Below are 15,183 nucleotides of genomic sequence, written 5' to 3'. Positions count from 1 at the left end.
GAAGGAGACCTACTGCATCGACCACCCCAGGGCTGCAGTCCCTGATCCTCCCGAGGAAGAAGCGAACGCCGAGAAATGCGCTAGGGCTAAAGTGAACCCGCTGGAGCTGCGGATCGAGCCCCCTATCTTGGAGCAGCTGGAATCCTATGGACGTTCTTACTCCGTCACATCATAACTCTGCATCCTTATCTCCGCTGGTGGTTCTGCTCCTCTGAAGAGCCTTTCCATACTTAAATACAGAGGGGCCAAGGAAGGGCAGTCAGTCGTATCCTTTCAGACCCTCCAAGTGTCCCTATTTTCTGATGTCCAGGTTTCTGATTTGATCCCGGAATGTCCCACTTTTCCTTAGGTTGTCCCTATTTTCATTGGAGAAATGTTGGAGGGTGTGGCATTATCCAACCCCAACCCCCCAGTCATCTGAAGGCAGCCCTGTAAAGGGAAGTGGTTTTTTTAAATATTTAATGTTTTAACCATGTTTTTATGTATGTTGGAAGCTGCCCAGAGTGGCTGGGGCAACCTAGTAAGATGTGTGGGTTAAAACTAGTAAAATTGTCATTATGGAATGGGACATCCCTATTTTCATCTGAGAAATGTTGGAGGGTATGTCCTTGGTTGCAGGGGAGCCAGGTATTTGCCCCTCAATTTAGCTTCCAGAGTGTTGGGCTAGGAGACTAGGGTTAAAATCCCTGCTCAGCCATGAGGCTCACTGGGGCCACTCAAAGCCTCTCAGCCTAAACTACCTCACAGTGTTGTTGTGAAGATAAAAAAGAGAGGAGGAGAACCACTTGTGCCACCTTGAGCTCATTGGAGACGAAGTGGGATAGAAATGTGGCAAATAAATTTCACCTTTTCCCAACATTCCACACCTGACACACAATCTGTTCACTAGCACATTGATTGCAGTTGATAGGATGTGTGTCATTTTAAGACTGGTGACAAGTGACGCTTTCCCCCATGCTACTTTGTGAATTTCTAAAACGAACATGGGTGTAGACAGGGAGGGGCAGCTGCCCCCTAAATCAATAAAACTGAGGTTCTGCGCCCCCTAACAAAATGCCTGCCCCCCAAACAAATCCTGACTAAGTCCATGAAAAAGAATGTCTGTTGCATCACCACAGTGAAAAAGTGTCTGAAGTGTGTAGAGCAAAACAAGACACACCACCAGCAGCTCACAATTTAAGCAACCTTTTGCTTTTGTTTTTTAAAGCTCTTAAAACACTGTGCTGACCTCTCCTGTACTCAAGTGCATATATTCCATAATTTAAGGCAGTGTGCATATGTGAGAAAGAGAAGCAGAAAATGCAAGTATGGCTGTTCCCCAACTGTGGGCCTTATCCCCCTTCCCCCATCTCTGTTACATACAGCCAATTATCTGTTGATCCTAGCTCTGAGCTGGCATAGTAGAGCACTAAAGTTTAAAGTCCAAGTTTGTCCACTTGCAGAAAAGTCTCCGGTTTCTTTTACCAGTCCTACTTTAACAAGTGAATGTATCATCCAAAGGTTAAACCGACAAAAAGTTTGTCCATCTGCTTTTAAAGACTTCCACTGTCTTTAAAAAGTTACATGAATTTCAGTGGGCCTTATTGCTAAGTAAGTTTGTATGGGATTGCAATCTTAGGGTTATCTCTTAAAGAATTCAGCAGGTAAAAGAATGTAAGGGGGGGGGGTCAATTATTTGCAAGGACCTGGTGGCTGCACCTCCTAGTAGCAGCACATATGTAGAGAGCAAAGCATTGGAAGATGGTAGGAAAGTATACCATGCATGTTTTATTCATGTGGCAGGTAGCATTATCATCAGGGAGAAAGACATAGTGGGAAAAATAGGATAACTTTGTGAAGATCTGGTTCCTCTTTTTCTTATACATCAAACAGGGTAGGATGTGTCTCTCCTCTGATCATGCAGATCTCATTCTGAAAAGACTCAGATGGTATGTGATATAGCCATGATTCCTAGCAAGTATGAGAGAAATCAGAGGTTGAATTCATTGTACTCAGGCTGATGTTTTATTGTTTTGCTTTTTTATATAAAAACCCCCTGTCCCTTAGTTTAATATTTTAAAAGGCTGTCCCATCAGAGCAGTTGTCAGACATATTTGGTGCAAAATATTCTATCCACCAGAGTTTGATAGCAGATACTCCTTTTAAAAACATTCAGAAAGTGATGTTGGGGGATGAGTGTTCGGACCCCTGGGTGTGGGGTGCCTCAGGGTTCCGTCCTCTCCCCCTTGCTCTAGTTATCTCCCACTTAAACTACTGCAGTGCACTCTACATGGGGCTACCTTTGAAGGTAACCCGGAAACTGCAACTAATCCAGAATGTGGCAGCTAGACTGGTGATTGGGAGTGGCCACCAAGACCACATAACACCGGTCCTGAAAGACTTACATTGGCTCCCAGTATGTTTCCAACCACAATTCAAAGTGTTGATGCTGACCTTTAAAGCCCTGAACAGCCTTGGTCCAGTATACCTGAAGGAGCATCTCTACCCCCATCGTTCAGCCCAGACACTGAGGTCCAGCATCGAGGGCCTTCTGGTGGGTCCATCACTGCGACATGAGGTTACAGGGAACCAGGCAGAGGGCCTTCTCGGTGGTGGCACCCACCCTGTAAAACGCCCTCCCACCAGATGTCAAGGAAATAAACAACTATCTGATCTTTAGAAGACATCTGTTTAGGGAAGTTGTTAATGTTTGAAGTTTTATTCTGTTTAATATTTTTGTGGGAGGAGCCCAGAATGGCTGGGAAAACCCAGCCAGATGTGCAGGGTATAAATAATAATTTTTTATTCTTATTCCTTATTTTTACAAATTTTGGCTGTGAAACAATCCATGCGAGATTGGAAAGGACAGCATTTTAAGGCATAAGAGGTAAATTATTAGTCTAGTACAGGCTTCCTCAACCTCGGCCCTCCAGATGTTTTGAGACTACAATTCCCATCATCCCTGACCACTGGTCCTGCTAACTAGGGATCATGGGAGTTGTAGGCCAAAAACATCTGGAGGGCCAAGGTTGAGGAAGCCTGGTCTAGTATGAGTTCTACTTTGCTTCTTAGTATCCCTCACGTGAAGTGTGAGTCTCTAATTAAACTGCTATATAGGGCAAAGAGCTGTATATAGGGCAGTGGAGATGTACAGAAACAAAGCTTATTTAACAGCAGAGATGATGATGATGATGATGATGATGATGACGACGATGACTCCTATGGTGCAATTTACCAATTTTCTGTGAGCCACATAAAAAACATTTTATTAAAGAAAAAACCCACTAAATCAGCTAAGGAGGGGGAGAGGTACCGGTAATATACAGTTGCTTTCGTAGCTAGGGGTTATTTTTAAGTATTATGATGAACAAAAATGTAACAAAAGTTTTTGAGTTTCCAGAACTTTTTATCAAGCTGAATATTCTAGCAAAGTGAAGTAGGCTAAAATATTGGTTCCATTAGCATGACAGCTCCTACATTCTGGAACTCCCTGCTTATGATGCATACTTCTAGCTGTTGATTTGCCTGCACATAAGGCTGAATAATTAGACTTCAATTAGACTTACTTCCAACCTAAAGAGTGCTCAATTTTGGCTGGATAATCCCCACTAGTTTTCTTTAAAAAAATATCCAAAGGGACTAATGGCATACAGTGGTGAATTATATTAGAAGTTGTCTGATTAGTTGAAAGATAAACTGGATTTCTATATATCTTTTGCCAGTTTTTCTTCTAAATAAACTGCAACAATCTGTTTATCTATTTCTATCAACAAGGTATGCAATGCACTAGAAATAATGAAGAAAATATAAAACAAAGCATATTGAATGTTGTATACTGTACCAGTATGAGAGAGGGGGGGAATGTTACCAGTTTCTGAAGTACAGTAACAGAACCACAGATTGGAAAATATATCTGAAATACAGCCTTGAATATTGAGGGAACTGGCACTGTCCTTCTAGCTTCACCTACTGGCTTTCAGCAACTTTGCCATATGCCCATTCCGTTCATTGCAAAGAGCAACCCTAATACCATTTAAAACAGCTGCAGATGATTTGATAAGAGCTGCTACTTATCTGAAATGGCAAAGAGGCAGAAGCCGCTGCTCGGAGCCAAGTAAGCAAAAGATAAGTTTAAAGTATCAACATATAATTTTCCAAGTAAGAACGTTTCCAGTGAAATGTTGTATAACCCCAGGGATGAAGGTAAAAAAAAAGAAGCGGTTGTCACAAAGACCAAAGTGGGGGAAGAGCTTTTGAGTAAATTATAATAAAATATTGACGTGCACTATAGTGTTACTGATTAGATTTGGATTTATATATTTGGGAAAGTTTCTTCCGTAGTAATTCTGCCAAGAAAAGTGGATTTGACACCAACTGGTGGATTTGGGCCAACTCAACAGCTGTATCTGCCTGCCTTTATATGGAATGTTATGAGGTTTAGAAATGGAGCAGGCCAACTACTGGGTTTACCACACGTGCTGTAGCTAGGCCCTCCCAAGGAGACCTGGGCCACTTTCAGTTTTTGAGGCCCCTAGTCAGTGGTGGCTGGTGCCCACTGGACTTGGTGGAGCTGCTAGAAGGTCATGGAGGCATGACCAAGTTGTTCAAAGCAGCATTAATGGTAACATGGACATTCCGTCACTGAACTAATTAACACATGTAGTGGGGGGGGGGAAACTATTATCTTGATTCAGGCTACAGGCATTAGGATTTATTAAGAAATTGTAGTCCTGCTGTTTCACACTCCCTCTGAAATTCTTCTGTTCAAGAATGGCCCATTTAAACTCAGAATATCCACAGATGCTGAAATGCTCTCTCTCCCCCCCCCCAGACCACCCTTTCTGATCTGTAATAATTTATTTTACTTCAATACCGGCCTGTTCGTTCCATAGAGAATGCAGAAAGGCATTGCTGACCGATATCACATTGGAAGGTGAGCAGATGATTGAACCCTTGATGTTGTGACTGACATGGTGTTTTGTAATAGTGTTGCCTAAGTAGATACTGTTCCAGTGTTTGCGTGCCTGCTCTGTGATTTACTGTTGCTGACAAGTAAGTGTTTTAGGTTAGGGTGCTATCTGCCCATCAAAATTGATGTAGCCAGGATTTATGTTGGGGGGTTGAGGCTTCATGTTAGAACCTTAGTTAAGTTTTTTTATTGATTTACTTGACTTGGAGGGCAGCCCCCCCCCCGGCTATGCCCACGATTATCATGATTATCATGTTATGTGTGCTTGTTAGTTGTGCAAGCTACCTTTTTGCAAAAGGCCCAGCCAAAAATCGTTCCCACTTCTTACTCCCAGTTCTCTACCCACACTGCACATTTTGATACATTAAGATGTTCCCCTGCTGGATCCATGCTGTTGTGCTGTAACTGACCACTGAATTACTAGGAGTCCTGTCCTCTGGTGTTGGTGGGGGTGGAAAGGGAGGGTAAAGGTTAGATTTAGTTGTATGTGGCTCTCCATTCAGACAATTTAAATTGATTTCTCTCTCCTCCCACTCTGCCCAAATTGGTGTAGCATTGTCTTCCAGCAGCTCAAGGAGTTTTGCAAGCAATTCTATCTCAATCAGTCAAAAACAGTATCATGCAGTTCATTATAATGCAGTTCATGTATTGTTTCTGATAGCTCTGGACTTCTGTGATTACACATTGCAGTACATAGAAATGAAGTGTGAGATGGATGGGAGAGAATATTATAATTCAGCAGTAGAATTATTTCAGTGATAGCCATGAAATATAGCCTGTCAGTTGGGATAACATATAATGGGCTAGGATACTTTGAATCACAGGTGTAAGTTGGCTTTTAAGAGGCAGGCTCTATCGAGGATATTGTAAGTAGGAAAAAGAGATCAGGTATATTTGTGGCTTGTTTCAGTTATGATCCTTAGATCAAAATATAAAAACCATGTGCTATTACAGGGAATGGAGCAATAAAAAAAATACTGATCCATCAAACGAAATCATTTTCTTCAAGATTTTATTTAATGTCTGGACATGGGAAGGCAAACTTCTTCAGAAATACAATTCTCTCTGGTCTTGGGTCCAAGATGTTTATTAAGACCGGAGCATCAGCACCTTGCTTGGCTTCCTAATCTTTGGGTGCCATGAAGTCATGTCCAGCTTTTTCTCTACTGAGTGTAGTCGTGCTGTGGTCTCTGTCAGCATGTCCATTAGCAGCTCAAGCTGCAGCTTCAAGTAATTGTTCTCTTCCAGTAGAGCTTTGTTTGCTTTCTTCAGGGCCTTGTTGGGTGATTCCTTATCATGATGAGAGGAGGAGGAATATAACTGTAGTAAGGGCATCTGCGGAGGGACACCATCACCAAGCCACGCACCCCCTTGGAAGACAAACTTGGCTTTGTTCAGCTGTGTACTTGGAGGGCCGTAATCCATCCCTAGTTCAGCTTGCCGGGTTTTGTAGTCCAACAGATAGTAAGTGGACAAAGAGGTTGTTTGGCGAAGTGTTGGCCGCCTGGGTAGAAATCTTTGAGAAAAATGGTCAGCCCAGTAATCACGCACATCCTGCAGAATTTGAGAAATGGTTTCCATGATGAGGAGAGCTAGGGATGGAGGATGTCAATAAGAGTCCTACAGAAGAAAGTTCTGGAACAGAAAGCCAACATGTGCAGTGTTACAGAGGAGCAGAGACATTATATGGCATTGCTAAAATGAAAACAACAACAACCAACAAGAAGCAGAAAATCAATATCTACACTATGACATTGAGGGGATGAATGACAGGGAGATAAATTGCCAGGGTAACTACTGCAAAACAGTGCAATCCTAAGGTGATAGTGAGGAGCTTCTGTGGTGGAGAACCTGCCACTTCCCAAGCCCTTCTGGTTGATGCACACCAGGGCAGAAGGGGTGTGTGTGTGTGTTTTATTATTTGCCATTGGGCCTTTTAAAGAAATAAAATGTTGCCCCTCCTAGCAGAAGGGGATATAATTACACCCAGGGTGGATTTGATTTAAATCACAATTTAAATCACTAGTCAGTAAGGCTTGATTTAAATCACTAGTAAGACTTGATTTAAATCATTTTCTTACAGGAAGACTTATTCTTGCTGGTATGATCTTAATTTTTACAACAGATGGTTTCATTTTTGGAATAATAAATTTTCAGAGTAGTTTTTATTTCTTTTTCTGAATAATTTACATATTGTTTTTCTGGTATACAACCTCCCAAGGGATGCATTATTGATAATGATTAATATAATCCTTTAAAAAAAAAATGACAGATTGACCCATAAGTCAACCTTAACCTATTGAAAAGTCTGGGCACATTTTAAAAAGTCTTCAGCCAAAAATTTAATACTTCCTTTGGGAAGCAAGTTCTAAATGTGGAGCACCACAATGAAAGAGGACCTACCCCAAGTCATATCATGTCTCGTCTAGCATCAGGGAGTAGAGAGACCCACAGAAATCCCTTCATTGAGGATCATACCTAGTCATAAGCATGTGGAAAGAGGCAGATCCCCAAGTTAGCAATTGCTTGTGAAAGACATTTTCCTTGTGGTGGCCCCCATTTCATTTAGGACAAACTGAGTAAACACAACAACACTATTTGGTATTTGGGTTGTGTAAAGTTTATGCTCCAGCACCTGAGAAAATATGGTGGAATTACATTTTATTCAACTAGTGCCTGCCACCAATATTACCAGGGGTGGGTGAGCATAAGTATATCTCATAGTTACTTTGGTTTCATACCAGTTTAGCATGCATGGCTTCCTCCTAATAATTCTGGGAATTGTAGTTCAGTAAGGATGCTGAGAAATATCTGTTTAGAGGACCCTCCAGCTCCTTCCCTTACAGAAGTATCAGGGGTAAGTGAATGACTGTTATCCGGTGTATTGCAATGGGGAGATAAGGAACCTGTGGCCTTCCAGTTGTTGTTGGATTCCAGCCCATATCAGCTCCAGCCAGAATGCCCAGTGGTCAGGTATAATGGAATCTGTAGTCCAGAAACACAATAGGGATAATGGATGTTGTACTCCAAATATTTCTGTGTCTATACACAGTGTCTATACAATGCTGCTTCTGTTTGGATTTTTTTTTGCTTTTTTCCCCTCATTGAATAAACTGTTTTACTTGTTTTTAATTATGTAATTATATTGTAACCTGCCCTGGGACCTTATGATGAGACGCAGGTATAGAAGTATTATAAATAAGATTCCTCATCCCTGCCATTGACCTATCTCCTCTCCAGTATCAGTGGATGTTATTATTAATGAGTACAGACAGCAGTCATATAATAACCCAGCTTCAGACTGGCTGGCAGTGCCATTGTCACATCACCAACACCTTCCCATTCCCTCCCCCCTCCCCCCTGCCTTTTTTCTTCCTTGCCTAAGTCCTATTCCACATAAATAACAGCAAGGGATTGATGTAAAATAGAACATTGACTTGAGGGATTGCCGTTGCTCAAATCGCTAGCACCCCCATGCAACAACTCAATAGAATTTGGAACATGGATCCCAGTAGCAGCATGGGAAGACCATTTACCCCATTGGATAATTTTTTTTAAAAGTTAAATGAGTCTGACCTGGATCATTTCCTCAATTAAGAATGTCATACAAATGCATTTTCCCCTTAACTTGCCTCCCCCTAGCCCTAAGAAAGCCAACTGCCTCTAGGGCCAAGACTTTAGTGAGCTTGACACAAATGTCAACGTATGACTCATTCCCTTATGCTAGTAAAAGAGCATGTCATTTCATGGCAATAGGACCAGTGAGCTTCTCTGGTGGGTGTGAAGAGATTCCGTCTTCCCACTGTACAGTATTCTGTGGAACTCAGTGCAGCCATAGGAGCTGCTGAAGTTAGCACACGTACGCACCAGTGCAATAAGATTAAGGGAAATATTAAAGAAATGCCGGCTTGAAGTCAACTACTGTATCTTCTATTCACTTAGGTTAGCCAATGTTTCAATGGGTCTACTCTGAGTAGGGCTAACATTGGCTACAGCCTGCAGTTTGGCGCTCAGTTTAAGAAGGATGCATTGCTTTATCTGAGGCACTTCTCCTAATTTAACCCGTCACAACCTTGCCACACCTATTAAAAGGCTTTCTAACAAAGATATGGAGGCAGGTCACCCACCAGCCATTAAAAAAACATTTTCTTCGGTTTCTCAAAATACTCTGCTCACCAGACAGTACTTTGTTGCAGTCACTTAATTTTTTGCTTCTGTTGAAACCTCAGAAATGAGCAAGTTGGGCATGGGAAATAATCTGTTTGTTGCTTTTCAGTAACACATGGAAAAATTGTGCCTGACATCATGTTGATTGCCTCATGTCATCATGTGGTTTGCAGTGTCTCACAATTACTTTTCTTACTTTGGCCAATCATATTTTTGTAGGCAGTAGACACCCTGATGTGCATATCTGTGCTTCACTGCTGTCAGCAATCAGCTCAGTGTTTAGCTTGAGCTGATTAAAACAAACTGGTGAGTTAACTATTTACATATATGGCACCTGCACTGGGCAAAGTACTCAGAATTAATTAATTAATTAATTAATTAATTAATTAATTAATATATTGGACATTTGCACAATAACCTGTTCATTACTGGTGGCAGTATAGATTTAATGTTCAAAGACTTCCTAAACTTCTTGATGATTGTGGCTAGTAGCTAACTACTCAACATTGGAAGACGGCTACCAACCTGAATTTAGAGACATGGTGGGGTCGACTATGGAAAGTAGCCCTAATAGAGAAAGTGACAAAACAGCTTGGATCACTGCAGAATATAAAAGGCAAGGAGGACTTTGGAACAGTTTGGCATACGTTTATTCAACATGCTAGAAAAGACGGGGTTGCTGCATTGCCATACGTCACCATCAACAAATGGTTCATGTTGGAATAACCTGTTAGGAAGACATGCAAGATACTCTTGATCTGAACAGAGATCAAAATGAATGACTGAAGTGTTTATAAACTTACCTGTTACTTAACTAACTGGAAAAAAATAACATTATTGGATTGTCTAGTCTAGAGGGAGGGGAGTTTCCTGTCATATGTATTTTTGAAAATGCAAAATTAAGTATTTAATTTTTAAAAATGCAGGCTGCTGGTACATATTTGACAGAAGGATGTATTGTGCAAATGTAGCAATATGTTCTTTGAGTATATTTCCTGCATAGATTTTTATCTTTCTGTATATTCCCTAAGATACTTAGTTGGAAAGCTTAAAGCATGTTATAAGGTCCCAACTCTCTGATGCTACATTCATTTTGAAAATCAACTTCATACAATATAGTAGCTTTCATGCAACTTCTTCAAGGTGTATGGACTTCAAAGGTCATTATTAGGAAATGTATGGAGTAAGTCAGAGAACAATCTGTAGGATTCCAGCATGTTTGAATCTAATTAGCGCATGAAGAGGTTAAACTATAGAGAAAGCTGCTCTATCAGGCTAAGCCCATGTCATCATTTCCTACCTTAAGATGAAATGGGTCACATAACCTTTGTTATCTCTCTATGTGGATTTCAGTATGCAGGGAGTTCTGAGCTGGTCACTCCAGCTGCCCACGTGGCTTTAAGGATCTTCTTTAGTGTTAGACCAGAATGGAGTAGAGTAGACCCATTGAAATTAATTAACATTATTAAGTCAGGCCCATTAATTTAAGAAGTATACTCTGAGTAAAACTCATTTGTGGTATCATGCCACTTTGAGCAGTCATGTCGTCCCCCAAAGAATCCTGGGAACTGTAGTTTGCTAAGGATGCTGAGAGTTATTAGGAAATTTTCTATGTGCTTCTCAGTACTACAATTCTTAGATTTCCCTGGGAAGAGAGTTTGTTAAACCACTTTGGGAACTGTAGCTATTTGAGAAAATTGGGGGTCCCCTAATAACTCTCAGCACCCTTAACTACACTTCCCAAGATTCTTTGGAGGAAGTAATGACTGATTAAAGTGGCATGGCAATAGGTATACTTATAATGTATAGTGGAGATTGGGCCTCAGTTGAATACCAATCTCAGTATTTTGTGGGAGCTTTAGTTTTGCATAATCAAAGTGGACTGAAGTCACCCTAGTGTGACAAATCCATTTTTAAAAATCCATACTTTTCAGTTTGGAAAGAAATGGGGAAAGTGTCGGTGAACAAATTATTAATGGGAAGATGTGTAAACACCCCACAAGCAAATCAGAATGAAAGCTCATTATCATATGAGTTCCCCATAAACAAATCAGAACAAAATGCACACCAAAGACCAGACATTGTCTAAGCATTGCAAAAGCTTTGTGCAACCAAATAAAGATGAATGCTGGATAAACAGGTTGTCTGAAGGAGCCCTAGGATCCCCTTCCTTACAAGCAAGCACCGTTTGGAGAAAACTGGTCATGGCAAAGCAGCTTTTGGAAAAAACCATAGCTGGGGAAAATATTCAGCACCCACTTCCTGGCTGACACTTCTCTGCTTTAGATCACGTACAACCCGAACTATATATTTATTCGGGAATGCTTAGAAATCTTACGCAAAAGTCAAATCACTGTCAGTGCTAAAAGGTAAAGGTAAAGGGACCCCTGACCATTAGGTCCAGTCGTGACCGACTCTGGGGTTGCGGTGCTCATCTCGCTTTATTGGCCGAGGGAGCTGGCGTACAGCTTCTGGGTCATGTGGCCAGCATGACTGTCAGAGCTAGTTAGAGCCTAAATCTTTTGGTCACGGACCAAAGTGGGTTAGAAGAGAATTGGAGTGCAAACCTGTGCACACTCACCTGGGAGGAAGTCCCATTAAATTTAGTCAGATATGCTTTAAGTAAACTGTGCATTGGGTTGGGCTGTTAACTGTGAGAGGATTTAGGCCCCTCTTGAAACAAAATGGAGTTGGGCCGTATACTACCCAATTGCACACTGCTTTAGATCTGTCTTAAAGGTAAAGGTACCCCTGCCCGTACGGGCCAGTCTTGCCAGACTCTAGGGTTGTGCGCTCATCTCACTCTATAGACCGGGAGCCAGCGCTGGCCGCAGACACTTCCGGGTCACGTGGCCAGCATGACAAGCTGCATCTGGCGAGCCAGCGCAGCACACGGAACACCGTTTACCATCCTGCTATAAAGCGGTACTTATTTATCTACTTGCACCCAGGGGTGCTTTCGAACTGCTAGGTTGGCAGGCGCTGGGACCGAACGATGGGAGCGCACCCCGCCGCGGGGATTCGAACCGCCGACCATGTGATCGGCAAGCCATGGGCGCTGAGGCTTTTACCCACAGTGCCACCCGCGTCCCTTAGATCTGTCTTAAGACAAACTTAATATAAATGTCCAGTTAAAAGGTTGCCTCTGAATTTGTTTCTTGGCCTGAAAAGAACAAGGAATCTTTTCTCTTTCTCTCTCTCTTTTTTAACATCATAGGTTTCCATCCTTAACTCTTGTCTCTAGCCTTCCCATTTCTCCTCTTCTTTCCCTCACTGATCTGGATGTGCTTTTTCTGATCAAAGTGAGTATTATTTAGACCAGTCTGACCTACTTCTGCCCTGCAGCTGGCTCCCTTTTGTTATGGATGCAGCTACTATGGCAACCTGTGTAACACATCTGCATCACAAAGAGTAGCTTCAAGTAGACTCATTTCCATTGCTACTTTGGGGTTTCACGGCAGGCTTTTTTCACACACTTGTGGCAGGCTATTTGTTCACATGCTGGGAAATACATTGATGCTCAGTATGAGATGCACTGCATCCAAGATACTGACCTGTATTCTTTTGAAATTACACCTCTAGGATTCAGGATATTTCATTAGGCCTTCAACACTCTTGATAGTAGAGTGTAAATTGCTACTGTCTGTAAACTGGATGCTTACTAAATGTTAATTTGTGAATATATTACCTGCTTTGTGCTTATAAAAGTATAGTGACTCTGGAGGCAAACACACACATTTTGCCCGTTAAAGCTGAAACTTAAAAGAGATAGGCTGTAATCAGCTAAATCATACTAAAAGTAGATCCATTAAAATCAATGGACTCCATAACTCCATCGATTTGAGTGGCTCTGTTCTGAGTATGGCTTAGATGGATACAATCCCATAGGGAGTATTGTTTTTTTTTGGGGGGGGGGACCAAAAGTTTCATGATGTGGGGTGAATTAAAATATACATTTTTGTTAAAATTATTTTGTTTACATAATATTTAATGTTTAATGCCTAAAGGACTGCTAAAGTAAGAGATGACTCACATGACTCCTATACGTTGGGGCTGTTCACTAATTATCTCTTTAAAAGTTTATTAAATGGATTTTTAATACAGTATACACGTTAGTATAAGAAAACAATAGGAAGGAAAAATGTCTAAAATGAAGGAATGTATATAGGTACATATGAATTGTGCATACATGAACTTATATTTTTAAAAAATATGATACCTGGCATTTTTCTACCGAGAAGGTCTTAAACACATTAGAATAATAGAATTGTAGGGTCCACAAGACAGGGACAATTAGAAGGGGCCACTAGGGTCATCCAGTTCAATCCCCTGCAATACAGGAATCTTTTTGCCCAATGCGGAACCCAGGACCCTGAGATCAACAGTCTCATGATCTACCAAAGAAGCTATCCCCTCAGGATTAGTTGAGATGCAGGGAGCTTCAGTCTAGGATATCTGTACAGCCTGTAGAATGGCAAGTCCTTCAGGTATGTAAAATGGCTTAAGTTTTGCTTGTTTTCAGCCGCACCTAATAATCAAGCAGGCTTGAATCTGTGCTTAAAGTTTTGGTTGTTTAATTAAAGGCTGCAGATTTAATCCGCACATTAGTATACCAGCGACAAGTATTCGCATGAGAGCGATTAGGTTTGAATGTCTGTTTTTTGTTTGTTTGTTTGCATTTTCAAAAACAGAAACAGAGAGCATACTTAACCCCCCTCCGCCTCCCCCATCCCACTTACAACTTCGTACCAAATACAGCATATATACATATACCATATGACTTCCCTTCTACCCTTTTCCTGGTTCCTTTGCTTTTCTACTACTCTGCATAATCCACATCTTTTAAATCATCCAATTTGTTATCTATTAAAAACTCTTTATCTACTTCAACTCTGCTAGATTTACTCAAGACCTGCTAAGCTATGTATTTGTTTATAAAATATTCAATAAACATCATCCATTCAAAGCTTTGGTTGATTAATTGAAGCCTGCAGATTTAATCCGAACAAACATACGTTAGTACCAGTGGCAAGTATTAGCATGAGAAGTATAGGGTTTGAATGCCTGTTGATGGGCCATGTGAGTATTCTCAAGCTGTGCCCACCCGCAAAAATCTTGGATACGCCCATGGTTGGTTGCACAATGTTTAGCTAAACATTACACAATAAACGTTCATATTTATTCAAGGTTTTGCAAAACAAGTTCTAGGTAACTCCTTGTTTTGACTACACCACATATTCCTAATGCCTTTAATCTTTGCGTCTGTGTTTTGATCTAATAGCGACCACCATGAGAATTGGCAAAGGTCTCATATATCTTGCACACATACTGAGCACACTGAATCAGTATGCCTGCTGCTACCTACCTTATCCTTATCACAGTATTCTAAAAGATCCCCCACCCCCGAAGAAAAAATTGTAGTAACTACTTTGCCATTGCAGGACTATTGAAATGGTTGAATAATATTGGTTATTATAGATAAGGCACAGTATTTATTTAGGTAAAGGGACCCCTGACTGTTAAGTCCAGTCGCAGACGACTCTGGGGTTGCGGCACTCATCTCGCTTTACAGGCCGAGGGAGCCGGTGTTTGTCCACAGCTTCTGGGTCATGTGGCCAGCATGACTAAGCCGCTTCTGGCGAACCAGAGCAGCGCATGGAAATGCCACTAACCTGCCCGCCGGAGCGGTACCTATTTATCTACTTGCACTTTGATGTGCTTTCAAACTGCTAGGTTGGCAGGAGCAGGGACCGAGCAACGGGGGCTCACCCCGTCGCAGGGATTCGAACTGCCGACCTTCTGATCGGCAAGTCCTAGGCTCTGTGGTTTAGACCACAGCGCCACCCATGTCCCTTTATTTATTTAATAAGCCCCATATTAAATAGATTTGTATAACAAACCATAAGTTGTTTGAGCCTCAGGCTTATTAAAAGTGCTTTAAAAATGCTGTGATTTAAATTATTATCCACTTTCTGTCAGCAGCTGCATTTGGTTTTCCAGCACAAATTCCATAATCCAAGACCTCCTACCCAGTCCAAGTCTAGAACTAGACCGGCTTCAGAAAGCTC

At 41.4% G+C, this 15,183-nt stretch overlaps 1 protein-coding gene and 1 long non-coding RNA gene across 11 annotated transcripts; one reads left to right on the top strand and one right to left on the bottom strand.

Annotated features, from left to right (window-relative positions):
• Positions 1-13: 13 nt before the first annotated feature.
• Positions 14-9,706, top strand: LOC310672057. Of its 3 annotated transcripts, none has more exons than XR_014508368.1 (3): positions 14-4,912; positions 9,335-9,421; positions 9,605-9,706. It is a non-coding gene; the product is annotated as an uncharacterized lncRNA (long non-coding RNA). The 3 variants fall into 3 exon arrangements; XR_014508369.1 differs by having other exon boundaries at positions 9,608-9,699; XR_014508370.1 differs by having other exon boundaries at positions 9,554-9,653.
• CBY3 (chibby family member 3) lies at positions 5,944-14,032 on the bottom strand. Of its 8 annotated transcripts, none has more exons than XM_083428595.1 (3): positions 9,125-9,322; positions 7,690-7,933; positions 5,944-6,583 (listed from the first exon to the last, which is right to left on the bottom strand). In XM_083428595.1, the coding sequence occupies exon 3, from the start codon at positions 6,527-6,529 to the stop codon at positions 6,038-6,040; it is 492 nt and encodes a 163-aa protein (XP_083284721.1). In that variant the 5' UTR covers positions 6,530-6,583; positions 7,690-7,933; positions 9,125-9,322; the 3' UTR covers positions 5,944-6,037. The 8 variants fall into 8 exon arrangements, with proteins under 8 accessions (XP_083284721.1, XP_083284723.1, XP_083284727.1 ...); XM_083428597.1 differs by lacking the exon at positions 7,690-7,933 and adding an exon at positions 7,352-7,426 and having other exon boundaries at positions 9,125-9,143; XM_083428601.1 differs by lacking the exons at positions 7,690-7,933; positions 9,125-9,322 and adding an exon at positions 12,444-14,032.
• Between the last annotated feature and the right edge of the window lie 1,151 nt (positions 14,033-15,183).

This window comes from Podarcis tiliguerta (genome assembly GCF_965153285.1).
Source record: "Podarcis tiliguerta genome assembly, chromosome: 2".
NCBI lineage: Eukaryota > Metazoa > Chordata > Lepidosauria > Squamata > Lacertidae > Podarcis > Podarcis tiliguerta.
Note: the sequence above shows the minus strand (reverse complement) of the source record. Positions and strands in the feature narration are given on the sequence as shown.